Genomic DNA, 26,179 nt, shown 5'->3' with positions numbered 1-26,179 from the left:
ACAACTCTGATCACAGCCTATTATTTTCCTGCTTCGTCTCCCTGCACAGTTTTCCTCCTTAACTAAGACGTTCCTGCAGTCGCACACAGCCCGAGACTGCAGGTCGAGCGGCTGCATATGTCGCATCGCTCCAGCACCCCTCTGGCTGGACGGTGGCCATCCGCCGGGTGCTCCCCGACACTTCTTCTTTTAGTCTTTGTGTGCAATTTTGTTTGCCTTGTGTTTTCTTACACCCTCTGCAAGAAGTACTCTTTGGTTTATGGTGCTGTGGAGACAGCAGGGAGGTGCAGTTGTCCGAGACAACAGCAGTTTTACGAGGTGAATTTGATACTCATTATAAGTGGCCCTCATAACCTTTGTCTTTAGTCACCAGGAAAACCTTGCCGTATCAAAAGCAAACAACAGGCCTGAGATACGAGAAGAGCACAGCCTTAGGTAAACTGGGTGGCTGAATGTAAGAGGTAACCGGATTAAACCGTCCCTGTTTTGCCTTGTCCAGCGGAGCAGGGCCGGCCAGCTTGGGAGAGCCCGACTCGCCCTGTGGCGCAGCCAAGCCCGCCCTCTGCCTCGGGACGGTGCCGTCCTTCCATGCCGCTTCCAGCACCAGGGAGCGCCTAAGAGAAATCTCCGGAGTGGTTGTAGCAAGGGGTTTGCCTTCGGAAAATGCAACGGAAGTGCAGAGAATTACCGCAGTCTGAGCCAGCGCTGAAGATCCGCGGGGGTGGAAATGTCGGCCTGTCTCGGCTTGTAGAAAATGCACGGGGTGGGGGGGGGCAGGCAGGGAGAATTCCAAAGCAGGGAAAATGGGAAGATCTGCTCCCATATCCAGGGAGATGGCAGCCAGGGCTGCGGCCTCCTCCAGGTAGCCTGGCCGGTTTGTGCAGCCCAGGTGGTCTCCGTTTTAGCTTCCAGGATAAGAAATTCTAAACTTGGTAGTTAGTTGCTCTGAGGACAGTAATGGGTGGGCACCGGGGGGGGGGGGTGACTGTCGATCGCTCATTTAAGCCCCGTAATCCGTGCCAGGAGTCCCGCTTTGGCCTTGCAGGAGCTGAGCGTGCTTTGAAGCCTTTCAGGCTGCTGGCGGAAGCATGGGTGATACAGGCCCCTCGGGTACCCTTGCAAAGATCAACATGTTCCTAGGAAGGACGCCATCAGCTCGGCATAAACAGATCACTGTTCAGTCTCCTGTCGAATACCAAGCAGGGCTGAGGCTGGGAAGTCTCAGACGTCGCGTGTGACGCGCTTTCCACGGTTGACTCATGGGTGGCTTCCAGTCCCGCTGTGTGCAGAGCAGAATTTCCAGTTGACATCAGAAGGAATAGATTTGACAGCAATAGTTTGGCAATATCGGTTAGCTGGTTACCCTCTGGAAAAATCCACGACTCCACACACTTGGCTCAGCCAAGGCAAACTTTATGTCAGCCTTTTAAGTTAGTCTGTAAAGATGCTCTCGGTAGCTTTCCCCAACTGCAATATTCTGGGACATGCGAAAGGATGGCCTGATCTTTGGCTCCACTTTCTTTGCGATTCCTGCCCGTGTTTAGAATGTGAAGGTGGATCCCATGGGACAAATCGGAGCCTCCGGAGTCCTGCGTTCCGACTGTGGAAGCGGAAGTGAGTGGCGGTGTTCGGATGGCACGCCGGGCTAGGCCGAGGCCTGCGCGTGAGGCTAGGGCCAGGCGGTGAGCGTCTCACAAGCGGCTTTCTCATGCAGGGCGTCTCCGTCCCGTCAGCATCAGACGTGATTAAGATTTGGTGCCGCAGCCGGTGGGCGGACTAATATCGTAGGGAAAGCGTTGGTATTCCAGCTCGGGGAGTATAATTAAGTCGGCACTGAGCCTCTTCCTTGGCAGTGCCCTGGAAAGAGGTCATTTGAGACAAGCTTGGAGTTTAAAACTACCCATGCCATTTGCATCGAAATAGCAGGCCGCGGAGGGGTGGCACTCGGCATGCCTTCAGCTGTATACAAAGGGGAAGCCCGGGTACCCCAAGTCCTGTCCGAGGAGAATTCCCGAAACGTCCTTTGGAAATGAGGGACATTGCAGGGACAAGGGCAAGCGAGAGTCTTGGCTTCTCGTGCTTCTGGAGCCTCGTGTTTACATTCCCCAAAATTGCCTGGCCGTATTTTATCCGTGTGCCTCACATACCTTGAGAAGGCAGTTGCTCTTTCTGGCCAGGGAGGGCAGCTGCGCTCCCTCCCTCGGTTGGCCGCTTTGTCGCTGCGCTTGCGACTCCGAGGGCGGCAGCTCCGGGGAAGCAGGCAGTCAGGGATGGGAGCGAGGGGCCTCGAGGCCTCGGAAGCGGCACTTGCTGTCCATCTTTTTCACCCGTTCGGGGAAAAACGGCCTGGTGGGCCGAGCTCGGTCCCTCGTGTCCCTTCTGTTTGTCGCTCTCGGGCTTTTTCATCATGCGGCAGAAAGTTGCCGGCCTCCAGGACGTGGCGTTTTGCTGCGCAGCCACGGGCTGCCAAGCGCCTCCCATCCGAGGGGTGTGGGGCAGCACACGTGGAGAAGGGGCAGCGCAGTCCGGGGGAAGGAGGGCGGCCCCCGCAGGGGTGCCGGGGGGGATGCTGGCTGTGGCAGGTGCCAGGGAAGAGGCAGGCTGTGTGCCTGGGTGGGGCGTCCGCCTCGCCGGCGGCCTGCCCGTGTCGTGTCGGTCACGGATGCCGGCCTTTCCGCAACAGAGCGGCAGCAGAGGGGAGCGGCACGTGACCGGCCAAAAGCGAAGTGGGTCTCGGCACCGGTGGTGTGATGAGGTGCGGAGAGAGACCACGTGTGCCCAAAATAGGCCCCAGGGTGGTTCTGGCCCTGGCAACGCCGGCTTCTGGAAATGGGGTCCCTCCGGACAGCAGGCGGCATTTGGGTGCACGCGGTCCAGGGGGGCTCGCCTTGTGTCTGCCCCCGGGGCGTGTGCCGGCTGGGGAGGAGTAGGAATTTTGGAGCAAGGAATGTGATTCAAGGCAGTCGAGCCAAGTGGCAGAGGGGGCACCAGTCCGTCTTCGTCTGAGACGTGTTTGCCCCACTCTCGACTGAAAGGGCTTCCAGAAGGGTTTGCATGAGGTGAGAATAACCAACAAAGTCATTTGTGAACTAGTCTGTCCCCAGGCCTAGAATCGGCAAAGCGCGATAGAAAAGGAAGAATGGTGGTGAGGGAAGACGGAGAATCGCGGGCCGTGCGGGAGGCTGCCTCAGTCGTGCTGGGACCAGAGTTGCGTTTCGCTCAGGGCCCCCTTCTCTGACTCAGAACGGCTCTCCAGGGGCTCAGCCAGAAACCGTTCCCAGCCTGGCCACCAAGGTGGTTCTTTCTTGTGGCAACCCCATGAGCGACACGAGCTTTGCCACTAAGCCGTGGGCTTCCCTGTGTGGCAGCGAACACGCCAAAGTAGCCGGTTCCCAAGTCGGCAGCCCATGCCTCCCACCGGGCGGTGCAGCCCCAGCTGACCTGTTCCCCCCGGGGGAAAATGCTCCTGGAGAGACTGCTAGCACCCTGTTGCAATGGAGCATGTCCTCTGGGGAGCCCAGAAGCCCAGCGTGGCCCCATTTTCCTGGCCACCAGAAGAGGAGTGGCGAGGCAGACAGACGGGTCCTGCAGGGCTCTGCCAGGACAGGGGGCGCAAGACAGCTGCCTGCCGGCATTGGCACCGGCACGCCAGCTTGCGGGAACTGCTCGCATCAGAAGATGGCGCTGAGGACCAGCAGCCTCCACGGCCCCTGCTCAGCCCCTGCTGCGACTAGGGAGGGCCCGAGTGCAGGGCAGGAGCGGCTCTGCTGCCTTAGCGGGGGGCATGCAGCCCCCACTGCTCAGACGCCTCTGGTGCACTTCCCAGGCTCCACTGCTCAGCCAACCCACCAATCCGGCCGCAGGGCCAAATATAGGAGGAAACAGGCCACTGAAGGGCACACAAGGGCACGTGTGGAGGAAGCGGAGAGCCCTCAGAAGCAGGTGTGCCGTTTTGATGCCTAAAAAGGAGCAAGGAAGAAAGCAAAGCGGGGGCACCGAGCTTGTGAACGTGAGCAAGTGAACGGGGCAGCGGGCGCGGGGGCGGAGGGCAAGGACGGCCATCGGGTGCGCAGGGAGCGGGCTGGCCCCCGGCCACTCACCCCTCGGCATGCGGCATGTTCTTTTCTTGTTGCTCATCGGGCAGGATTCCTAATGATCCAGGCCTTTTTCTCTGGCATTCGTAATACGCTTCTCTCTCGCAGATTATGTATGGGATAAAACGGCTTTCCTGGAAGAACTGGTGGTCGGGAGTGGCGATACCCTGGAACTTCTGTGTAGCCCCCCGGGCTCCGCTGGGTCCGTCATCTGGTATAAAGATGGCGGTGGGATTTCGCCCACCAACCGAACCCAAATTGGCCCGAAGGTCCTGAGGATTGCCAACGTGTCGCACAACGACTCGGGCCAGTACAGCTGTGGGCCGGGGCACTCGGCGGAGGTGCTCGGGAGCTTCTCCGTGCGAGTCACGGGTGAGTGCGGGGGGGCTCCTTGTCTTGCCTCCCCCAGCGGGTCCTCCAGGCCGCGCTCGGTCTCGGCCAGCCGCGCAGAAGCAGCGGCGCTTCCCTCCGCGTGGGAACGAGCGTGCGCCTCGCACTGTGCTAGAGGCCAGGTTTGTGCCGAGGGTGAGCCGCACTCCGGATTCGCCACGGGTTGCTGGAGCGCCATTTGGCATCGGCCCCAAGAGAGCAGTCCTTGCCAGGCCGGGTTTTTAATTTGATTTGCTTGCGTTTTAGGTTGGATTAATTTTACCCCCCCTCGCCCCCCCCCGGTTGAATGCTTGGCTGGAAGAGTGGTTATGAATTTCGCACTCTCTGTGGCTGTTCGTTAAAGTGACAATATAATTTTTAGGGGGAGCTCTTGGCACTGTAAAGTTGTAATTCCAGCAATTATGTGTGTCGGGCTGGGCGGTGATCAGCCGTGGGCAAGCCGCGACCTCTGTGCATGGGCACGGGCTCTGCCCCGCCTGCAGCCGCTTCCCTGCTGCAGCGCAGCCCCTGCGTGGCGCTCGGCTTTTCTACGGTGGGGGCAGCAGAGAGAGTCCCCTCGCCCTGCTCTTACTGGGAAACCCAGCCCAGGGCTCTGGGGCTGCCTCTGCATGCAAGCTCTCCTGGTCGTCTGCCTGCATCTTTAGGCGTTTGCTGTGTTACAGCGAGAGATGCAAAGCAGAAAGATGGCGTGGGTTTTTATACTAATGGAGAAAGTCAAAATAGAGACATGGAAACAGAGCGAGTCGGAAGGGGCCTCCCAGGCCATCTAGTCTGACCCCAGCTCCAGCCAGCTCCACTCAGGACATGCCTGCCATGTGCGTGTTCGGCCTATCCTTGAACACCCGCCCTGAGGGGCTCTTCTTGGTGTGTGGAATGTACTGCCTGTAAGACGTTTCCTTGTCCCTCGGTGTCTCTGCCTGTACCTCCCTGAGCCCAGTCTCACAGCCCAGTCGCCTCAGGTCCCTGCCGACGAGCAGCGTCTTGTCCCTGTGGGTGGGGTGGCCGCCAGGCCCCGAAGGGGAGCAGCGTGTTGGGGCGGATCACGGCTCGCCCAGAGGGTGTCTTGCGCTGGGCACAGGGCATGCACTGGGCTGGCAAGGGGTGATGTGCCCACATCCTGCATGTGAGAAGGGCGTGTGGGGCCAGGCATGCCCCCCTCGCCATCTGCACAACGGCTGGTGCACCTACAGGAACGAGGCGGAGGAGGTGGCGAGGGGACTGGAGGCCCCAGCCCGGGAGGAGGAGGCGGGGGCTCAGGGGATGGCGTGTCGGAGGACGACTCGTCGTGTGCCAGGCACAGAAAGGAAAGCAGGATGCGGCCAGACCTGGGTTCAAATAATGGCTGCCAAATTCATGCCAGTCCACCTGCACTGGCGAAGAAAATGCACTGCAGTCAATGAAAAAGAAGGAGTCCAGATCTTTAATTCCAGAAAGTATAACTCCATTTCTCTCTTCTCTAAGAATCACCTTCATCAGGCGATGATGAAGAGGATGATGATGACGACGATTCCGAAAATGGAGGTAAATGCCTCGGGTTGGGGGCACACGGTCTCACCCTCAGCGTGAAATGTGGCTGGACCAGCAGGGCTGGAACTGGCCGCAGTACGGGGCACTGGTGTGGGGGCCTCGTGGATTCCGGCTGGTTGCCTTTAACACTGAGCTTCCTGCTCGCTAAAGCGGAGCCAGAACTTCTCAGAATTTCATGGACATCTTCTGCATTCTGCACTGGGAGCTGTGTTAGTGTGGGGAAGAAATCCCCCCCAGCCCGTTCTCCCACAGAGTTTCAGCACTCCTGGAACTGCTCCTGGAGGACTTTAAAAGCAGGACTCTTCCAGGCTGGAATTTATTCTGTGCAGGTGGAGCAAATCCACGTGCCGTGAGGAAGGAGCAAACAGGTAGCTCAGGCCAGGGCGTCAAGCTTCTGCGTCAGCAGCCGTAGTGTCGGCACTGCATGGATGTAAACATCCAAGTCTGTTGTTGCGTGGTGCAGTTCAGATGGGGCACCTTGCCAGCGTTGAGTGTGTTAATTAGAGCGTGGACCGTTACTGCGCGTTTGATTGTCTGCACGCTGATTGCACCCGGTTCGGCTGAGCGCAGCGGGGCGTGTGTGGCACGGTGAGGGTGGCACCGAAGCCCCTGCGCGTCCTCCTTGCGGGGCAGGAAGAGCCCCTCTGTGCTGGTTCCCGCCCGGGCATTCGGGCTCCTGGAGGACCAGCTTTCCGTGCTTGCGGTCGCTCGCCTGCCGGGCCGCCTCCTCCGCCGTGGCATCTCCAGGTTCTCTGAGGATGTGGGCGTGGAGCTCCGCCCGGTGGGGGAAACTGCGTGTGGCAGGAGCACTCGGGTGTCCAGGGCCAGCCCAGAGCAGCCACGCCACCCGCTTTCCTGAGCCTGCTCTGGCCGTGGACTCCGTTCTGCGGGGCTAAGGACGGGCTCCCGCTGGCATTGTTCCCTGCGGCTCCGCGGGCAGCTGCCAGTCTCGGCCCACAGAGGCGGCTTTGCTGGGGATCCTCTGAGCCACGTGCCGCATCGGCTGGAGGATCTGGGCCTCTCTGGAACGGCTCTGCCTGGTGCCCACAGTTGCTCCTTACTGGACGCGCCGGGAGAGGATGGAGCGGAAGCTGCTCGCCGTGCCCGCCGCAAACACCGTCCGCTTCCGCTGTCCGGCCGCTGGCAGCCCCTCGCCTTCCATCTACTGGCTGAAGAACGGGAAGGAGTTCCGAGGGGAGCACCGCATCGGAGGCATCAAGGTGAGGCGCGGCGTGCCAGTGCTGCGCTCGCTCGTCCCCAGTTTGCCAGCCAGCCAGCCAGGCGCTCGCTCACCGCTCTGCCGTGGAGCGCCACGCGGGCGTGTGGCCCGGCGTCTTCCCACAGTGGACGCTTCCCCTTTGGGCATGTGCCTTGCAAAATCCCAGCCGAGGTGCCGCTCCCCATGGAAGCGCGGGCTGTGCTTCGGATCCCTCCATGCTGCGGGTCCCGCCGGAGCTACGACAAGCCAAAACCGGCCCGCAGCCTCCCTGGGAGCCAATGACGGAGGTGTCGGGGAGCGACGGGCCCATTCCAGGCCAGGTGACGCTGCCTGGCTCATCGCGGGCATCCCACCCCACCCCACCCCGCGTGGCTGATTGCCAGAGTGGCTTGCAAGGTCATGCAGCCGCCGGCGTGGCAGCCTGGCCCCGGCGCTGAGTCACCTGCAGGAAGTTCTCTGCTGCGGGGGGTGACCGGTTGGCAGCTTTTCCCTTCAGGCTTCCAGGGCTGTCGATCCCCTGGGCAAGAGGGTCCCTGGGCAGGGGGCTTTCAGGTAGCCTTTTGCACATGACAAGGCACCCCTTCATAATCCTTTTGGTTTCTGAAATTACTTGGTGCCTTTTTTCTTTTGTGGTAAAACCCTGGAATGCACCTTTATCATCACAGGAACTTGCTTTTAATTGAAAGAGTGAACTTTCGAAAGAATCTCTTTACAAGAAATTAATGCTTATAGGAAATGCTCGAAGTCTGTCAAATTCCTTGTCATTTCAAAGCTTCGGTGTGCCTTTAGCCACAAAATCCCCATTTCGAAGACACCTGAGCCCAGAAGCCCCGTCCTCCGTCCCGCCCGCCCTGTCCCTGTTTCCGGGACGGGTCGAGCGCGGTCACTTGGGCCTCTCCCCTTTCCCTCTGCAGCTCCGGCGCCAGCAGTGGAGCCTCGTCATGGAGAGCGTGGTCCCCTCGGACCGGGGCAACTACACGTGTGTCGTGCAGAACAAGCATGGGGTCATTTGGCACACATACCAGCTTGACGTCCTTGGTAAGCTTTCCCCCGGCCCGACTGAGTCCTGCCGAAAGTGCTCACGGACGCACCGAGAGGGAGTCAGCTTGCGGAAGCGGCGCCCGTGAAGCAGCCCCGGTGGATCGCCAGGAAGTGAGAACCGTGCCGCCTTTCCTTCTCGTCCGCAGAGAGGTCACCCCACCGCCCCATCCTCCAGGCAGGGCTCCCTGCGAACCAGACTGTGGTCGTTGGGGGCGACGTCAAGTTCTCCTGCAAGGTGTACAGCGACGCCCAGCCGCACATCCAGTGGCTGAAGCACGTGGAGGTCAACGGGAGCAAGTATGGACCGGACGGGACCCCCTACGTCACCGTCCTGAAGGTCGGTACATGGCTACATGCCCCTCCGGGCCCGCTTCCCTCGAGCGGCCACGTGCCGTGCTGCCAGCAGGCGTGTCCCTGTGCGGGACTTGTGGGCACGGGGGGCGCACTCCCTGACAGCCAGGCGGGGCCCGCAGGCAGCAGTGCAGGACTCTGCCTGCCAGCAGTTGAGGGGAGGCAGATATTTCGGCTGCACCCAGGCGTTGAGTCGCCCAGTGGCCGAGAGGCGCAGGGCAGGTCATCCGGTTCCCAGGGCGAGTGCCGCTTTGCCCTGAGCTCGCCGGGCGGCCTGAGCCGGGGCAGCTCCTCGTGCTTTGGCAGCCACCCGAGGGTCAACGTGGGTTTCTGGGTTGCTGCAGAGATCCTTGCAGCGCCCGGTGGGGAAGTGCCCACGGGGTGAAACGGCCTTCGCCTGGCACCGAACTGGGACCCCAGGGATTGGGAGGCGGTGCTCCCCAGGCAAGCCACGGCCGGTTGCGAGGAGGCCAGCTCCCCGGCGGGTTGGCCCGGGCCCCCCTCTGCAGCCCAGTCGGCCCCACCCGGGCTGGGCTGCCTGGACTGGTCCGGAGGAGCAAGAGGACTGTGTCCAGTCCGGTGTCGTCCAGCTAGCCTGAACTGCAGCTTCCAGGATGGCAGTCTGTTGGGCCATCTTGGGAGTTGGCTGGGGCTGATGGGAACTGAAGTGAACAGCTTCTGAACAGGACCGTGCTGGGGTGGTGCTAGCATGAAGGTGTCTCTCTGGGAAGCCTGGCTCGCCCACAGCAACCTGACTTCCAAGGAAACCTGGAACCGCGGCCGACTGAGCTGCGGCAAGGAACCTCGGAAACTGCAGCCGTGCAGAGAGGGCCAAGGGCTTCGGTCTTAAGAAATAGCCTGCAGCTTTTTGACAAGGGAGAGAAACAGGCAGCTGCCTGGATACAGTCCACCAGCAAAACCGGAGTTCTTTTGCTTCTGCAGTTACTCTTTTTTTTAAGATCAGTTTAGAGCAAGGCAATTTCTGAATTGGTTTAAAATGGCACGGTGTAGTAACAGACGAGGGCTGGGAACATCTGTCTAACGTGTGGTGAGAGGCATTGCTTGGTTTACTGAAGTTCAGGTTTCTGTCTATTCTACAGTCTTGGATCAGTAAAAACGCTGAAGCTGATGCTAACCTAAATCTGTTCAATGTGACAGAGCAAGATGAAGGCGAATATCTATGTAGAGCCAACAATTTCGTAGGGAGAGCCGAACAATCTTTTTGGCTCCATATTCACAAATCCAAACCAGGTAAACCCTCGACTCTGTCCCAGAAGCTTAGCGGCTGCAGGAATGAGCAGTGACACTTTAAGGTGCTAGTCCTTACCATTAATATTCACTTCACATCCTGTCCTCTTTGCTGACAGCGCATGACTTGGTGCGGCTACTTCTCTTTCTTTGGCTACTTTTAGAATCTTTGGTGCTTTAAAAATCAGCTGCAATGAAAAAGCCCCCATGGACGACTGTCGCGTAGACACGGTGCGCTGCCCCCCTCGACTGCTTGCTGCTCGCCCCGCGCTGCTCGTCCACGCAGCCCTCCCTCCGCTTCCCCTCCCTCCCTCCCTCCCGCCCTGGGCTGCAGGCCCCTTCAGGCGTGCCTGGGGCCATTCTCCGCATGTGGGAAGAGGCGGATGCACGGGCCAGACCCTTGGGCGGCTCCTTCCAGACTCAGACTCGGCTCGAGGAAATGCGCTGCCAGGGCCCGAGGGAGCGGAGGGAGCGGCAGAGCAGGCGGGTGACTCGGGTCCCTGCTCTCTCGGCGGCCCTTCTGACCCCTAACACCCCAGCGCTCTGCCCTGCCGCGAGGACTGGCCCACTGCCCCTGCTGCGCCTCCGGCCTTGCCGCCCACCTCGCCTGCTCCGGGCTGGGTCCCCGCTGCCCCCCCCCCGCCACCGCTCTAGGCAAGAGACAGTCGATCGTGGAGGCCGTTTTTCATTCGGATGCTGCCGCTCGCACACGCGTCTTTCGTGGGACAGAGCGAGAGCCTGGTGAAGGGAGCTTGCTTGCTCCGTGGTGCGGCAGGGAGCGGGCCCGGCCACAGGCACAGCGAGGACGGCAGTCGCTCTCGACGTTTGCCGGAATGCCTGCGCTGCCTTCTCTGGGAATCTGGCTTACCCCGTGTGTTTTCTCCCCTTCTGCTCCCTCCCTCCCTCCCTCCCTCCCTCTCCTCCTGTGCTCTCTCCCCTCTTTAGACAGCAGGTGCTAACAAAACGGATAAGGAGCTAGAAATTCTGTACTTGCACAATGTCTCTTTCGAGGATGCTGGGGAATACACTTGCCTTGCTGGGAACTCTATTGGGTTTACACACCACACCGCGTGGCTGACGGTCTTACCAGGTACTTCTGCTTGGCACGTTGTCCCTCCCCTCCCGAAAGGGCTTGTGTGCCCCCTCACACGAGGCCCGTGGCCGGCCGGCCGGTCGGTGGCCCGGCCAGCTGTGCCCCAGCACAAGCACTGCCGGGAAGAGCGCAGGCCTCGCAAGCCACGCGCGGGCCGGTGCTTGCCGGAGCGGGCAGCGAACGGGGCTCGTCCCTCGCCTCGCGTGGCGAACTGCCGCCCTTCCCCTTGCCGGCAAGCCAGCCTTGGCAGGACTGTCCAAACGGCTGCTTTCTCCCCAAGTCCGAGGCGGCACCGGTCGTGTTGCACAAGCTTCGGTTGATGCCTGCACACCCCTGAATTCTCGTCCAGATGGCAGAGAGCGATTTGCTTCCGGCTCGGAGCACAGCCCGTGACCGAGGGGGTGGGCGCGATGGCAGAGCCTTTTCAAAATGGCGGCCCCTTCGCTGTGTCGATGCAACGCAACGTGTCACTTGGCTGGAAGCCCCAGGGCGGGCGTGGCCTGCGTGGATTCTCTCAGACCGCAAAGGCTTGAGCACGTGGCATTTCTGACCCTTGGCTTCATAAATGGGCTGGGGCTTTGACCATTCAGTTTAACGTAAAGTGCTGCTTATGCTGGATTGTGCCCAGTTTTGGAAATCTCTGAGGCCTGGAAGGGATGCCTCTTGGAGCTGTGAGATGTGGCACCAGATGCCCTGCGGGATGGGCCTGCGGGGGCTTCTGTGGCAAGCAGAAGGCTTCCACCCCCCCCCCCCCCCCCCGCCCCAAGCTCAGGCCCTCTAACACCTCCGGGCCGGATGTGAACGGCGAGCGCCATGCGCAGAGCGAATGCCACCCCCATGGCAGCAGTGGGGGTGAGCACTCTGCATTCCCTCGGGGGTAGATAGCATTCCGATCGGCACTGCCTCCGCAGACGTGCTGGCTGTTGCTCCCTTCCAGTGGCTGGAAGTGCTTTCTCCAGCAGAGGCCACTTTCCAAAATGCAGTCTGGTACAGTTGTTTTAATTAATCCCTGAGCTGGAATTGGCATCCCCACGAACGTGAACGGGGTCCAAACACACTTCTTGACATTGCATTTCATTCCCGTAGCGAGCATTTCGCCGATCCGCATGGAAGGGAGGGAGGGCTGCTAAATTCCTGGAAGATAGCACGTGTCTGAGGCCTCTTGCACCGAGAAGCGTTCTCTGCAATGATCCATCACCAGCCGTTCCCAAACAGCCGCATCTGCTTCTGCGGGATGGTGGGGGTGACCTCAGAGGATTGGGCTCCTCCATTACGGAGCAACGAGGCAGGAGCTCTGCTGGCCCCCGGGCTCGTTCCAGCCAGGGACACCATCTGCGCCGCCGCCTGCGCAGAAGCCCGTGCATCCCACGGCCTGGCGGGTCTGGGGGTGCCGGGCCTCTCGGCAGGGAGGCCTTGCCCGTGTGTGTGGCCCAGCAGGCCCAGCACAGTGCCAGAGTCCGCCATCCGGCCAGCGGTCCAAGGCAAAATGGGCAAAGCACCGCGAGAGGCCAAGTGGCGAAGGGGCCGGGCCCGCCCTGCAGCGCCGTGTGTGACGTGGGAGCAATGAAGAGGCACCGCCCTCGGCTCCGTGCGCAGAGTCCGCAGCGATCCCCAGAAAGGAGGCAAAATGAGCCGGACTTTGCCTTATGGGCGATGCCGCACTGGATGCCCTTTTATGCTAAGTGCAGGAATTGCCGCTGGTCCAGACGGGAAGGCAAGAACGGCAGTGCCTTCCTAAACCAGGATCCTGCGGACTTGCAACCTGGCTTGTTTTATCACAGACTGTGCTACAATACGACGAAGCTGAGTGGCAGTTAGATCAACGAGGAGCGGTATTTTAACACAAACACACCGTTCGCCTTGTCTCCAAGTCTTGGGTCGCATTTCACAAAACACGCCCTGCTCCAGCGGCTTACCAGGACCCCTTGGGGCAGTGGCAGCGTCCTGCGGGGGCTGGATCGTGGCCCTTCCCGTCCCTGCCCTTGAAACGCGTAGGGAGCAGAGGTGTGATGCTCCGCTGAGCGTGTCGGGCGCAGGTTGACTTCGAGGCACCGCCAGTCGAGCAGCCGGTGGTGCCACTGTGCCCACACCGGCCGCTGACCCCGCTTCTCTCCGCAGCAGAAACGCGCATCGCCGTGGAGGGCTCGAGCTCCCTCTATGCGGGCGTCCTCAGCTTCGGGGCCGCCTTTGCTCTTTTCATCCTGGGGGCGGTGGCGGTGGTGATCTACAGAATCAAGAGGCCACCCAAAAAGCCCGTGAGCACCAGCCCTGTCCAGAAAGTCTCCAAGTTTCCACTCAAGAGACAGGTAACAGAAAGTAGATACAAGATTACTGTCCCCCTCTTGCCTCTGTGTAGTCGTCTTGCTAGAACAGAAACTCGTCCTGCTTAGGGATGCCCAGAGCAGTTCTAAGCAGATTCGGGGGTACCTTTTGCAGGAGATGGAGTTATCTTGTTTAATCGTGCTTTCCGGAAAAAAAATGCACAGGTGTTGAGGTGTGGCCTTACTGTGCGCTGGGGGACTATGAGGCCCTGCTGTCGAGCTGCAGCTGGGCTGGAGCCTGCCGAGGTTATCCGGGGTGTCAGCCCTGCCGACTGATCGAACGCAGACTCCGGAAGGGGCCTGCGGAGCGTCCTCATAAAGCAGCGGAGGAGGAGGAGGCGAGCCTGCAGCCTTCCTCCTCCTGGCTGGAACGGCTGGCTGAGGGGCCCCGACTGAGACTGTGGGGCGCCAGTCTGGGTGCTTGGGGGATGCACCCATCCCGTGGCAGCGTGGGGTGCTGCCGGGGAGCACCTGGGGGCGAGGCCCAGCCCTGCAGGGCCGTCAAGGAAGCCTCGGCCTCGGCGAGTGGCAGGGTCGGCTTCCGAGAGGGTCTGAGCCGCGTGGCAGGCCTGCCCTCCGCTCTGGGCTGCAGGCTTTGCTGAGACAGGCGACGTGGGAGGTGCCTTTCTGCCTTGCTCGCAGCCGGCTGAGCAGCACTCGAGTCCTGGCGCGATTAAGCTTGGAGGTGACCGAGAGACGGGCGTGTAGGAGGGGCAGGATGCGGGGCGGGTTCCCATGGCCCGCACTGGGGGAGGCCGCTGCGAGCCGGGCAGGCCTGTTGGAAGGCGGCCGGCAACAGTGCCCGCTCGCTGCCCCCAAGCAGGTGTCCCTGGAGTCGAACTCGTCCATGGCGTCCAGCGCCCCGCTCGTCCGGATCACCCGCCTCTCCTCGAGCGACGGGCCGGTGCTGGCCAACGTCTTGGAGCTGGAGCTGCCTGCGGACCCCAAGTGGGAGCTGCCCCGGTCCCGGTGAGCATGCGCGGCGCAGGGGAGCGTGCGCTGCTGCGTCGGGGCCCCGCTGACGCCCTGCGTGCGCCTTTCGTTCCAGCTTGACTCTGGGGAAGCCCCTGGGGGAGGGCTGCTTCGGCCAGGTCGTGATGGCGGAGGCGATGGGGATCGACAAGGACAAGCCCAGCAGGCCCGTCACGGTCGCGGTCAAGATGCTGAAAGGTACCTGGCGCGGACCGGCCGGAGACGGGCGTCCAGGGCCTGGGTGCTCTGCACAGCCCCCCCCACGTGGCGGCTGCCTCCCGCTGCCCTGCCCCGTCCCTCGGGCCTCCCCTCCCAGTGGCGCCCGGCCCCTCCTCCATGCTTCCCGTCTCACTTCTGGGTGTCCTTCGCCTTTGGCCTCTCATCTTCAGGCTGCCAAAGGGGCTGGGGGGGGGGCATGAGTGGGGGAGGGGCGGGGAGCTGGAGGTGGCTGCCCCATGTGGCTCCGGGGGGCCAGCGGGAGGGGGCCTCATGCCCGGCCAGGCACCTTGCGGCCGAGGCCCCCGAGAGTCTGGCGTGCCGGCAGCAGCTCAAGGGCAGCAGCAGTGGCCGGCCGGCATGTGGAGCAAACCTATTGTTCCTGCTCCCGCTTTTGCACATTCCGTAGATGATGCCACAGACAAGGATCTCTCTGACTTGGTCTCGGAAATGGAGATGATGAAGATGATCGGGAAGCACAGGAATATCCTCAATCTGCTGGGCGCGTGCACCCAGGACGGTATGTCCAGCGAGTGCGCAGAGGCGGTCCCAGAGGCCCCAGGGCTGAGCTTGCCAGATTGCACCCCTCCCCACATAGGGAATGAGACCAGGGCTGCACCCCGCAACTGAGAGCTGCCCTAAAAGCCGGGGGGGGGGGGCAGATGTTAGTAAAACTGGTTGTGCGCATGGGGAGGGGGAGGCGGGTAAAGAGACCTGCAGCTTGGGTGCCTCCGATCCCCACAAGCGCCATTGCCCAGAGAAGAGGACCTCTCCCAGTGGTACATGATTTTCCGTCGCGGGACAAGCTGTCTCCTGGGCTCGCATCTGTTTTCTGCCTTCTGAAATTGCACAGCATTTGCCTCTATTTAAGGTGTTAAAGTTGGTACATGCTGTGCAGTCATCTCCATCCCGGGGCGCATAGTTCGGAGGGGAGGGCACCGCCAAACGGAGGCAGGCTCCCCCACCACACCTGGGTGGGGGCTGGCAGCCCCGAGTGCCCTGCACAGATGTGCTTGCCCGTTTTCCAGGGCCCCTCTACGTTCTGGTGGAATACGCGTCGAAGGGGAACTTGCGGGAGTACCTGCGAGCCCGCCGGCCGCCCGGCATGGATTACTCCTTTGACACCTGCAAACTGCCGGAGGAGCAGTTGACCTTCAAGGACTTCGTGTCCGCTGCCTACCAGGTGGCCCGCGGAATGGAGTACCTGGCGTCGCAGAAGGTGCGTGGCCCGCAGCAGGTGCCCTCTCCTGGCGCCGGGCCTTGATGGGGGCCAGGAGGGAGACGGCCCGGAGGGCTGCTCAGTGGGGCCTGCAGGTTGCCTCGGAGCCAGGAGGGGTCGTTTAGTGGTGGGCTTCCCATCGCGGGCTGGCCTTGCACGGTGGCGTCGCTGGCAGGCCCTGCGTCCAGGTGGGCGTCTGAGCCCAGCTCCGCTCTCCACGGCCTTGGCCCCCGATGGCAGCTGGGGGGCACAGAGGGGAGCTGAAGGGCCAGCCGGGAGCTCTGCGTGCGATGGCCACCCCAGCGCCCTCTGCGGGGCGAGGCAGCCCGGCCCGCCCCCCGCCGCCCCTGCTCTTGCCGGAGGTGCCAGCTCTCCTGAAGATGACCAGTCTTCCTGCCACCCCCTCGCAGTGCATCCACCGGGACTTGGCGGCAAGGAACGTTTTGGTCACGGAAGACAATGTGATGAAGATTGCGGACTTCGGTCTCGCCAGGGATGTCCACAACATCGACTATTACAAGAAGACGACCAACGTGAGTGGGGAGCCCCCGGGTCTGGTGGCAGCCACCTCAGTGGCTCCCGGCATTCGGCGCCTGCCTCGTACTCCTCGCAGACGCTGGGCTGCCTGCGAGGGCTCTGGCTGTGCCGGCCGGCGTGCCGCTTCTGCTCGCAGGGCGAGAGCTCGGGTGGCCGCTCTTGGCGCAGGCTGGGGGTACCGCCCAGCCTGGCGTCTCCTCACAGTCTGGACTGGGAGGGAGCACCCCGAGCTGGCTCTCGGAGGGGCCCAGCAAGACTCACGGCATCTCTTGTTCTGGCCTTTCCTGCCTTGCTTCCACCAAAGCGGCTCTGAGGCAAAGCTGAAAGCCAAAACGTCGTGGGAACAGGGGCTGCTGTGAGGCTTCCGGGGCCCTTGCTTCCAACGGGCTCGTTCTGTCTGCACTGCGACTCGCTCAGCGCCCTGTGTGGAGAGGGGGTGCAGAGGACCCGTTGTTCTCTCCAGTGGGGGGGGGGGTGCCAGGCATGCCTCTCCCCCCAGGACTTCTGGCGTGGCAGTGCGCCGCCTTCCCTGGGGGCTGGGAAGAGCCACGGGCTTCCTCATGGGGCGAGTGCCGTCTGTGCCGGGCCCCTGCAGGGGCTGGACTTCGGGCTCAGCCTTGGTCCTCCGCCTGCTCCCGGCCGGCAGTTCCAGTGGCACGTGGCGCAGGCCAGGGCCATGGGGAAGCAGGGGGTTTTCCGCAGGCTCCCATTTCACACACATCATCCGGCCCAGTGCTGCTCACACCCCAAGCATTTGGGCGTGTGAGGAAGCTAAGCAGAAAGCAGTAGACCCTAGAGATGCTCCCGAGAGCTGCTGCTCCTCCCTGGCCGCCTTCTCAGCAGAGAGGGATGGAGAGGAAGAGAAGCGCTGGGCCGAGGGAGGGGGCAAGAGCAGGTGGAGGCGACAGGTGGAAAGGGGCAGCGTGGAGAGCCTGGGAAACAGCGCGGTGAGATTGGCCTCCCCTTGGCTGGTGGCTTCAGCGCCTCTTCCGGGAAGGCGTTCGGCCGAGAGGCTGGCAGTGGCTTGGGGGAGCACGGGGGTGGTCTGTCCAAGATCCTCACCTTGACCCCCGGCAAACCCATCTGTGGGACGGGGTCACTGACAGACGTTTTGGAAGGTGGATCAGGTGGTGCCAGGTTGGCGGCGTGGAAGTGCTGACAAATATTTCCCTTTTATCTCCATAATTACAGGGTCGGCTGCCTGTGAAATGGATGGCTCCAGAGGCATTGTTTGACCGGGTGTACACTCATCAAAGCGATGTGTAAGCATTGTCCCCAGCTCAAGCGATGAAAGGGGACAAGCAAAACAGGCATGGGAATGGCTGCCAGCCCGGCAGAAAAGGGGTTGTGCCATCCGGGGCAACTATGCGTGCGGAATGTGTCGAGGGCTTCACAAAGGGTGGGGAGGGGCGCTGATATCGGGGATGATGGGTGCCTGGGACCTCGCCAAGCCCAGTCCGCAGGGATCAGCAAGTGCTTGGCCAAAAAACCCAAACAAGGCCCAGGAAATTAGTCACGCTGCAGGGGACTTCTCGGGCTTCACAGGAGTGAGAGTGAATCCGCTGGTCCCGTCGTTCCCCGAGCGCCCGCGCACTGTAGCCCTTTCCTCCCCAGGTGGTCCTTTGGAGTGCTGCTGTGGGAGATCTTCACCCTGGGGGGGTCCCCGTACCCAGGAGTGCCTGTGGAGGAGCTCTTCAAGCTCCTGCGGGAGGGGCACCGCATGGACAAGCCTGCCAACTGCACCCATGACCTGTGAGTGCTCGGTGTGGGGAGGGCCCCCATCCCCGCCAGTCCCAGGGGCTGGCTCGCCACGGGAGCGCTCCATGGCCCACCTCCGCCGCGGTTGCCACTGCTTCCACGAGGCACCCCCAGCCGGAGGCGGGAGCCGATCTGCCCACCCCCAGGCCTCCTCCGCCCTGCCGGTGGCGCACACACCTCTGGTGCTCAGCCGCTCTGCTCCGCCGGGAGCCCTTCCTGCGGCGGAGCGTGACCCGCATACTGTGCCATCTCGCCTCCGCCTCCAGGTACATGATCATGCGCGAGTGCTGGCACGCGGTCCCTTCGCAGAGGCCCACCTTCAAGCAGCTGGTGGAGGACCTGGACCGAGTCCTTGCAGTGACGACCACGGACGTGAGTCCCCCGCCTCCCCCTGGCCGCCAGGGTGGGCAGCCGTGCCACGGCCTGCGCGCTCGAACCCGTGGGCCGGGGAGGGGCCCCGGAGTGGCCTCCAGATGCTGCTGGACTGCAGCACCCATCAGCCCTCGCCGGCACCATCCGGTGTCACCCTGTATCAACTGGCCGGCTGCCTGGGGTCCCCACCCCACCCCACCCTCACGAAGCCATGTGCCTGAGATGCTGGCCCCGAGCACAGAGCAGGCCTGCCCCGGCCCTCCCCGCCCAGAACCCTTTTCTCTGCTGCTTGCTTGCTTGGTGGTGTGAAATATCGTTCCAAACTTGCTTTGAAGTGGTGTTTCAAAAGTGTGCAATGTAATTAAAAACACACAGCAGAGGACCTCTGACAATAAAGGAGAGAGCCCTCGAAAGACATTCCAAGCAAAGGCAGCAGTCAGAAATGGGGGCGGGAGGGGTGCAGCAGCTGTGAAGCATCCTAGAAGGGTCAGGAGCACAGCGAACCGCTGGCGTGCGCATGCTCTTGCTGCATTCAGGAGTCGTGACAGGTGTGGAGCGCATGGCAGAGGGAAGGTGCCCCCAAGTCAAGGCGCCCTTGCTGGAGAGGCACGGCCTCCTCGCCTCCACGGGAGAGGTGGGCTTCTGGCGTGCGCAGCTGTGCTGCGTCCGCAACAGGCCAGCGGTGGGCCTTGTCCCAGAACACGCCACTGCTCTTCCCTGGGCCACATCACCGCGATGCTCGGCTCTTCCTGCCCACTCACGGCCAGGACATGGGCTGTCCGTGTCTCGCCCGCCTGGAAAGAGGGCTGTGGAAGCGTGTGTGGCTCGCTCACTCGGTGGCTCGTTCCCCCTCCAGGAATACCTGGACCTCTCAGTGCCTTTCGAGCAATACTCCCCGGCCGGCCAGGACACCCCGAGCACCTGCTCTTCGGGCTCCGACTCCGTCTTCGCGCACGACCTGCCCTCCGACGAGCCCTGCCTTCCGAGCCAGCGAGCTGCCAGCGCCGCCAGGACGTGACGGGGCCGGACACATGTTCGGGAGGGGCGAGGGCGGGTGCCCGGGGCCGGGGAGCTGCGCACCCCACACGCGCCCGCCCCACGTGGGGCGCGCCAAAGGCTGAACCTAGCGTGGCCGTGGCACCAAGCCACCCTGGGCGCCCCGGAGGCGTGGGGCAGAGGGCCCGGCCACCGCTCCAAGCCGCTGGGCGGGGGGCCGGGGGGTGAGAGGACTTTCCCTGCCGTGTTGGATGACACGTTTACACAAAATACTGTAGCGGCTCCTTTCGGAAGACAAACTGCACCTGAGTCCTTGCAGCGAGCACAAAAGCCACGTGGCCGGCAGGAGTTCATGCGCATGTAAATACCTTCGGAAATACATATGCTTGTCTTCTGCTTCGGAGGAATTTTAAAGCCATTCTGAAGAGTTAGTTGCCCTCTCAAAAACAGCTCTCTTGCCACGGGGCAGCGGGGTGTCCTTTGCCCCCCGTGGGAACACAGGCGGGGCGGGAAGGCCAGGAGGGCTGGGGCGCCGCAAGTGGCAGGAGATGGGGTATGTGCCTGGGGGCCCCGCTTCCTGCACAAGCCCCACTGTGTTTAAACTGTTCTCTGTTTTCCGGGAGAGTGCTTAAAACCCCGCAAAAGCCCAAACCCCAGCCTTGCTGTTCCTGCATTAGTTTACTGATTTTTCACTGGGTTAAAAACTGCGGATTGGGACCTAGGAGTCCTTGCAATGCATCGCTACCACCTTGTGCCAGAAATCCAGCAGCTTTGTTGGTTTTCTTTTCTTTTCTTTTTTCTTTTCTTTTCTTTTCTTTTCTTTTTTTTTTCTTTTTTTTTTTTTTTGGCAAATGCTTCCAGAAAATAATTACGGGTACCTGTAGGCAAGCGCCTTTTAATGTATCAAAAAGTTCTATTTACTAGAATTGTCTGTCTGTCCATCGATGGATCTATCTGTATATATGAGTCTAAAATATTAATACAGCCAAAAGCAAGACTGAAAGAGAATGTCTCCATTTAAGATTCCTGATCCAGGATATACTGATTTAGGCCAAGAGATTTTCTTTATCTTGCCTGGTTTCTTGTTTTGTTCGTTCTGTTTAAAAAAAATATCGTAACATCATGTATATTTGTAAAATTATTTATAGATATTAACATATCTGTTCATTGATTTAAATACTTTAGCATTAATGTATACATATAGTGTTCACCAGATTTGAAGTTTTAACTTATTGAAAGTATGGGAAAATAAATTAATCAAGATTCTCTTCTAATTTTATGCGAAATATAAGACTGTACTGTTGTCCAGTCATTTAACAAATTGCTTTTAATACTTTTTTGACAAAGCTTTTTTCCTGGATTTATGTAGTCTGTGATACATTAGTGCTAAGCTCCAAGCAGCCAATGGCTGGGCTTATTTTTATTTCTGTGGAAGAGCCAAGAAACCTCGTGTCGGGCTGCCGCTGCGTGTGAAGTGGGGAGTGAGCGCTTCCCCATGTTTGAGTGAAGGTATTCTTCACCGCTGATTTAATAACAAGCAAGCAGCAGAACTGAATGCTGACTGAAAACAATTGTGTTTTGAGTTTTCTTACCGGTCCTGTTTGCCTTTTCATGTTAGAGAAATGAGGACAAAATAAAGTAATATTTAAATTATATGCGAGGAGAGTTTTCATAATCACATCCTCTTTGGGCCTAACATTTGGTTTGGGGAAATGCCAGGTTTTGTACGTTGCCAGGTGGTCTGGACAAGCCTTGTGAAGCACCCAAAACAATTAGGAAAACTAAAGAACGGAGTAAGATAGAGAGACTCGCCTCCCTCTTCAGATCAGGTCTTGTCCAAGTGCCGGGATGACCCCCGTTCCAGGGTGGAATTCCTCTGGAAGCACAAGGATTTATTTCTTTCCCCAAAAGGGCTAATTTATAAATCTGAAGTTTCAAAGAATGTTTTTTTAAGAGGTTCATCTAGAGAGCTACTTTTTTGAAATAAACTGGTTTTTTTTCCTTATCATGTATGCCAGCTTTACATATATCCCACGAAAATGAAAAGTCACTGGGCCAGTCTGGAGCAAAGTGCGGATGTTTGCCTCAGTTCATTAATTATGATAAATATACATTCATATACATACATGTAAGTACTGATTTTTTTCAAAAAAGGATGTATCTGTGGTATGATTGTTCGTTAACATTTCCTGGTCGGTTTATTCAGTCCTATGCACTTTTACAGCCAGAACCCTCAAAGGGTTCCCCTTTCTTCCCATCTTCTTCCTGCTGAGGTTGCAAGCGGTGTGTTTACGTATCTTGAGATTTCGCTGGGCGAACGAATGCACGGTCCCAGTCCCGCTCTCGGTTCACTTGGCAGCTGCTGCTGTGCCAAGTGGCTTGCCTGGCCCTACAAGCAGCTGGAGAAGGGGATGCTGGATGCGGCCTCGCCTTTCACCACATTCCCGCCTTTTAAGAGTCCTTTTCGGAGGAAGCCCGACCCTGACTGGGGCCGCTCTCCAGGTCATCAGGCCGCAGAGGGATGCTGCAGAGCAGCGCACACCCGTGCCATGCATGAGGCACAGGCCTCCTCCCACAGGGAGAGCCGTGGGGGGGGCAGATGTTGTGGAGCCTGCCGAGGGCCCTGCTCCAGGCGGGGCTCCCCGTCCAGCCTGCAGCCCCCTGACTGCCAGGCAGGCTGTGCTGGCACCTGCCCTTCTGCGCACCACCCAGGATGGGGGCCCCATGCCGAGAAAAGTCGGGAGAAGCCTTGGAGGACAGCAACATCACGAAATGGCCCCGCAACCTTTCGGGAGTGAGGGAGCAAAGGCACCCGAGAGAGAGCTCACCGAGAGAAAGTCCTAAAGCAGAGAAAGGGCTCAGGCACATCCCTGGAAGAGGCCCATGAGAAGGGTGCTTCTCGCCTTCACAACGGACATGGCGCTCGGGGCAGGGTCACTGGGCGGGCAGGGCAAGGCACCCAGCATGATGCCAGATGCGGCCAGGGCAGGCAAGCGCAGGAGCCAAGACAGCTTGCAGGTGGACCTGCGCTGCTAAGGCAGCAGGATGCAAGCAGGGAGGCAGGACAAAGGCCCGGCAAGAGGTGGGCGCATCTGCAGCACGCGCAGCGAGATGCATCTCGGTCCCAGCACAGGCCGGCACACGAGCCGACTGAGGCTGCTTTCATGCCAAAGCAGGCCTGGACCCCGACTGAGCCGGGCCCAGATAAGCTGCCTCGTCCCAGAGTGCCTGGAGCCGGTGGGCAGCCCTGTCAAGACCCTCACCCAGGAAAGGGGCATTGCTGCCAGCCTGACCCTACCAAGGCCTTCCAGGTCAAGGGAGACTTTCTTCAGAACCTGCTCAGATGAAGCAGCTGCTCCGTGCTGGCCACTCCCAGCCACCCATGCTTCCCTCCACTTCTTCTGCCTGTCCTCCTTCCGTTCAAGAAAAAAGTTAGCACGCCTGACTGACGCTTGCTAGATGCTCCGGTTCCTCCATCTTTAGCACCCCAGCTGTTCTTCAGGAAAAGGTCTGCAGAGCCCTGCTAACCCCATCCAGGTACCGCCAACAGCTCATTGCCAACAAACCAAAACAAAATTAAGCACCCGGACTGTCAAATACCTGCACAACAACCCCACACTTATCCAACGCTAATCTCTCCGCCTTGTCCTTTAATATGGAATACTTGTAAAAGTATATGAGGCATTCCATGCTATTTACTATTTAATTTGCATCAGAATAATAAACACTTTCCCTTTGATATAGATGCTGGGGTGTTTGCATTTACCATACAACACATCGCCAGAATCTTTGCTTTTTAATTATTCGCTCTCATCCTGATGGGGCTTGCATTCTAGCATCTTCCGCCGTTCTGGCAAAAAGGAGTATCAGAATTAGATTGTTCAAGGCATGTTGCCTCTTGCCTCACATGTGCTGAGGAAATATCAAAGTTCCACTCCCAGTTATTTTAAGGGATCAAAAATAAGTTTGGGAAGGTAGAACCCACATTAAAAGAGAACCCCACCCTTTGAATCCTTGCCCAATTAAAGCATGAAATTGCCTAGGGGTTCCCAAATAGTTACGAAATAGCGCACGGCTCACATGGGCTGGCTGCACAGAACATCAGAACAAAGGTTGGAGAAACCAGTGAGCAGAAACTGGAATTCTTTCCACTCTGTTGGTGGGCACGAAAACATCCAGCCAACCGACCTTGCTTGCGTTCGGCTTTGCTTGCTGACTTCTCCCTTGCTGAACATTCACACGGCACCGTGCTGTTGATCCATCATCGCAAGTGTGTTCACAGTTGTCCCTAGTTGGGAACCATAAGCTGAGGTGGCTGAATCAGGCAGCGCTGGTTTGGCTTTGTTTTCCACTTCTTCCAGGCTTAAGCTTGGACCAGCCTGAACCTTGAGGATTTGCACGAAAGCATGCAAAGCTTTCTCTGTGTCTTCCCCTAACACACTCACTTCTGAATGCAGTCTTGCCTTACAGACTCAGGGTTTGTGATGTCCCTAAAGTGATGCATTTTGAGTTCCATTTCGCCTAACAGGCACCTCTTTGTCGGCAGGGCAGGGCACGTGGGCAGTTAGAGCGCGTTTCCGTCTGAGCGTGCCAAGGATCGCAGCCTTGCTGACTCCAGCTCTTGGCTGACATACTGGCTCTTGCTTGACTGCTCTGGGCAGAGACCCCCTCGGGAGCATGTCCTTCCGCAGCACGCCAGACTTGTGCATCACCGGTAGCTCTCTGAGAACCAGCTCTCCTCTCACGTTGCCGTGATGCCCCTCCTTCGCTTTTTCCCTGGGGACGGGGCTAAGTGGCTATTTGAAAGGTGACATCTCCAGGCTGGGGAGCAAACAGAGAGCCAGCTCCACCAAGCTCTGGGGAGGGACTGCGAAGACACCCCACTTCCAAGATGAGGATGCCATCCTAGAGGAGAGGGCAACTTCTCCAAGACGGCCTCAGGACAGTGGCCAAAATGCCCGTCAGGCAACAGCTGGCCGGTTATCCAGCCCGGACAGGATCCAGGGGAAGGTGGCCTGCTGCTACAGGGGGCTCGGTGTGTGGGAAGAATTCACCTGATCTCAAAGACACACCTGAGGAGCTTGCATGTTCAGGAGAGGCTCCATGGACCACGCTGTAGGAGATCTGCAGACCCTCCCAGAAAAGGATTCTCCTGAGAGTCTGTCTGAGGGCCCGAGGCAGGTCAGAGGTGTGTGGCACTCCAAGGAGCGGAGGAGCGGAGCAGAGCTGCCCATCCGGCACAGTGCCCTGGGAGCTGGCCAGCGCGGTGGCACAGACAGGGCCCGGCGCACCCTCAGAGGTTCTGACTGCTCCCAGATTCACCACCAGCAGCCTGAAATCCAGCTCAGCCGCCGGGTCCTGGTTTGGTAAAGCCCCAGACCACCCACACCCCTGCCAGGCAAGCACCAGCACTCTGGAGAGCAGCCGGGGGAATCCCTCTGATGGGGAAATATTTTGGGAAAGTCCGCTGTTCCACACACGCCAAAGCACGGCTGTGTTGGGTGGGTGGGAGCTGCACGCGTGCTCCTAGGAAAGCCCATGGCCAAGCTCGCACCCTGGGCAGGCGCGCCGATCCCCCCGCAGTCACTCTGCCACAACTGCAAGGCAGACACGTCCTGCGATTTCCCCCTCCCAGAGTGCTGGCCAACTGCAGCCACAACAAAGGAGAGTTTTGTGGCGCTTAAAGGCGAACAAGGATGCTTGTGCCAAAATAAGTCTGCAAGTCTGGAAGGATGCGTCTTTCTTGCGCTGTCTTTGCAAACCTTCAGAGGATCCCACTGCAAAGCACCCAGAGGTCTGACTCGTGGTGCATAAATTCTGCCCGGTCACCACAGGGCACACCTCAGCGGAGCGGCATCAGCGGATCTGGGTGCAGGTCCACAGGGAGTCTGACCCATACGGGTATCCCCAGCAAAGGCAGCCCACCCGCCAGCACAAGGGGCCGCACGCATGCCCAGCCGCCCCTCGCTCCAGTGCAGCCTGGCTTGCGGGCCGCCTCCCCTTGCCCAGCGCTGCACCTCCCTCTTCCCTGGCGGGGAACACTGGCCGCGCACGCATGTGCCAGGCTCCTGGCTGCTGGGTGGGCCTGGACCAGCGCCACAGGCAGCGACCTCCCTGCGAACGGAGGCCGGGCATCCCGCAGGCCCCACGGCTCTGGGGGCCAGCTCCCTCCCCGCGCCCCGCTGGCTGCTCCGGCCCGAGGTTGCCCACGGCCGCCCGTTGTTCACCTGCTCACAATTCGCAGAGGGAGCTTGGCGCCACTCGGGCCCGGATGCCCGTGCCTCTGGCCCGTGCCCGGTGCGCGGCTAGACGGCCGCCAGCTCTGGCGGTGCCGGCGCGCCATCTAGCGGCCGGAGCGGCCAGGTGCGCGGCTTTCTCGGGACGGATCGGGCTGCCCGCGGAGGTGGATCGGGTCACCGGGATCCCTCGCCTTTGATCTGCTGCAGCCTAGGCGGGCCGCCGGTGCGGTGGGCAGCTCCTGGCGCCTTCACTGGGGAGGGGCCTCCCCTCCGGTCGGCGTGGGACCCGCGAACAGGGGCGCCCCCACCAGCGCACGGGGAGATGCCCAGGGGCCCCCTGGCTGGGGGGGGGGGCGCTTGCCTGGGGAGGAGGCAGAGGTGCGCAGGCCTGAAGCAGCAGCCAGGCTGGGGAAAGCAGGCAAGTCTGGTGGGGGAGCGGGGCCGTCCGTGTGGTTTAAAACGAGTGTTTTAGTTTAGAAATCAAGGCAGCACTGGTGCAAGGATGAACTGGGCTTACCTGCTTGTTTCCAAGGGCACTTTTTCCTGGAAAATTGACTAATTTGGATTGATATTTAGATTTAAGACA

At 60.1% G+C, this 26,179-nt stretch overlaps 1 protein-coding gene across 1 annotated transcript in view; it reads left to right on the top strand.

Annotated features, from left to right (window-relative positions):
• FGFR3 (fibroblast growth factor receptor 3) overlaps positions 1-21,007 on the top strand; it is a 30,144-nt gene extending 9,137 nt beyond the window's left edge. The window contains exons 5-20 of the mRNA XM_044448232.1: positions 4,203-4,466; positions 5,946-6,005; positions 7,062-7,231; positions 8,145-8,268; positions 8,418-8,608; positions 10,816-10,960; positions 13,082-13,269; positions 14,108-14,253; positions 14,333-14,454; positions 14,882-14,992; positions 15,501-15,691; positions 16,102-16,224; positions 17,420-17,490; positions 17,843-17,980; positions 18,253-18,358; positions 19,215-21,007. Coding sequence (XP_044304167.1) covers positions 4,203-4,466; positions 5,946-6,005; positions 7,062-7,231; positions 8,145-8,268; positions 8,418-8,608; positions 10,816-10,960; positions 13,082-13,269; positions 14,108-14,253; positions 14,333-14,454; positions 14,882-14,992; positions 15,501-15,691; positions 16,102-16,224; positions 17,420-17,490; positions 17,843-17,980; positions 18,253-18,358; positions 19,215-19,376 — 2,312 coding nt within the window. The 3' untranslated portion in view covers positions 19,377-21,007. The remainder of the gene's footprint in view (positions 1-4,202; positions 4,467-5,945; positions 6,006-7,061; positions 7,232-8,144; positions 8,269-8,417; positions 8,609-10,815; positions 10,961-13,081; positions 13,270-14,107; positions 14,254-14,332; positions 14,455-14,881; positions 14,993-15,500; positions 15,692-16,101; positions 16,225-17,419; positions 17,491-17,842; positions 17,981-18,252; positions 18,359-19,214) is intronic.
• Positions 21,008-26,179: the final 5,172 nt, after the last annotated feature.

The sequence above is a fragment of the Varanus komodoensis genome, unplaced genomic scaffold, assembly GCF_004798865.1.
Source record: "Varanus komodoensis strain SLA01 unplaced genomic scaffold, ASM479886v1 scaffold54, whole genome shotgun sequence".
In the NCBI taxonomy this organism is placed as follows: domain Eukaryota; kingdom Metazoa; phylum Chordata; class Lepidosauria; order Squamata; family Varanidae; genus Varanus; species Varanus komodoensis.
This window is presented reverse-complemented; position numbering and strand designations above follow the sequence as displayed.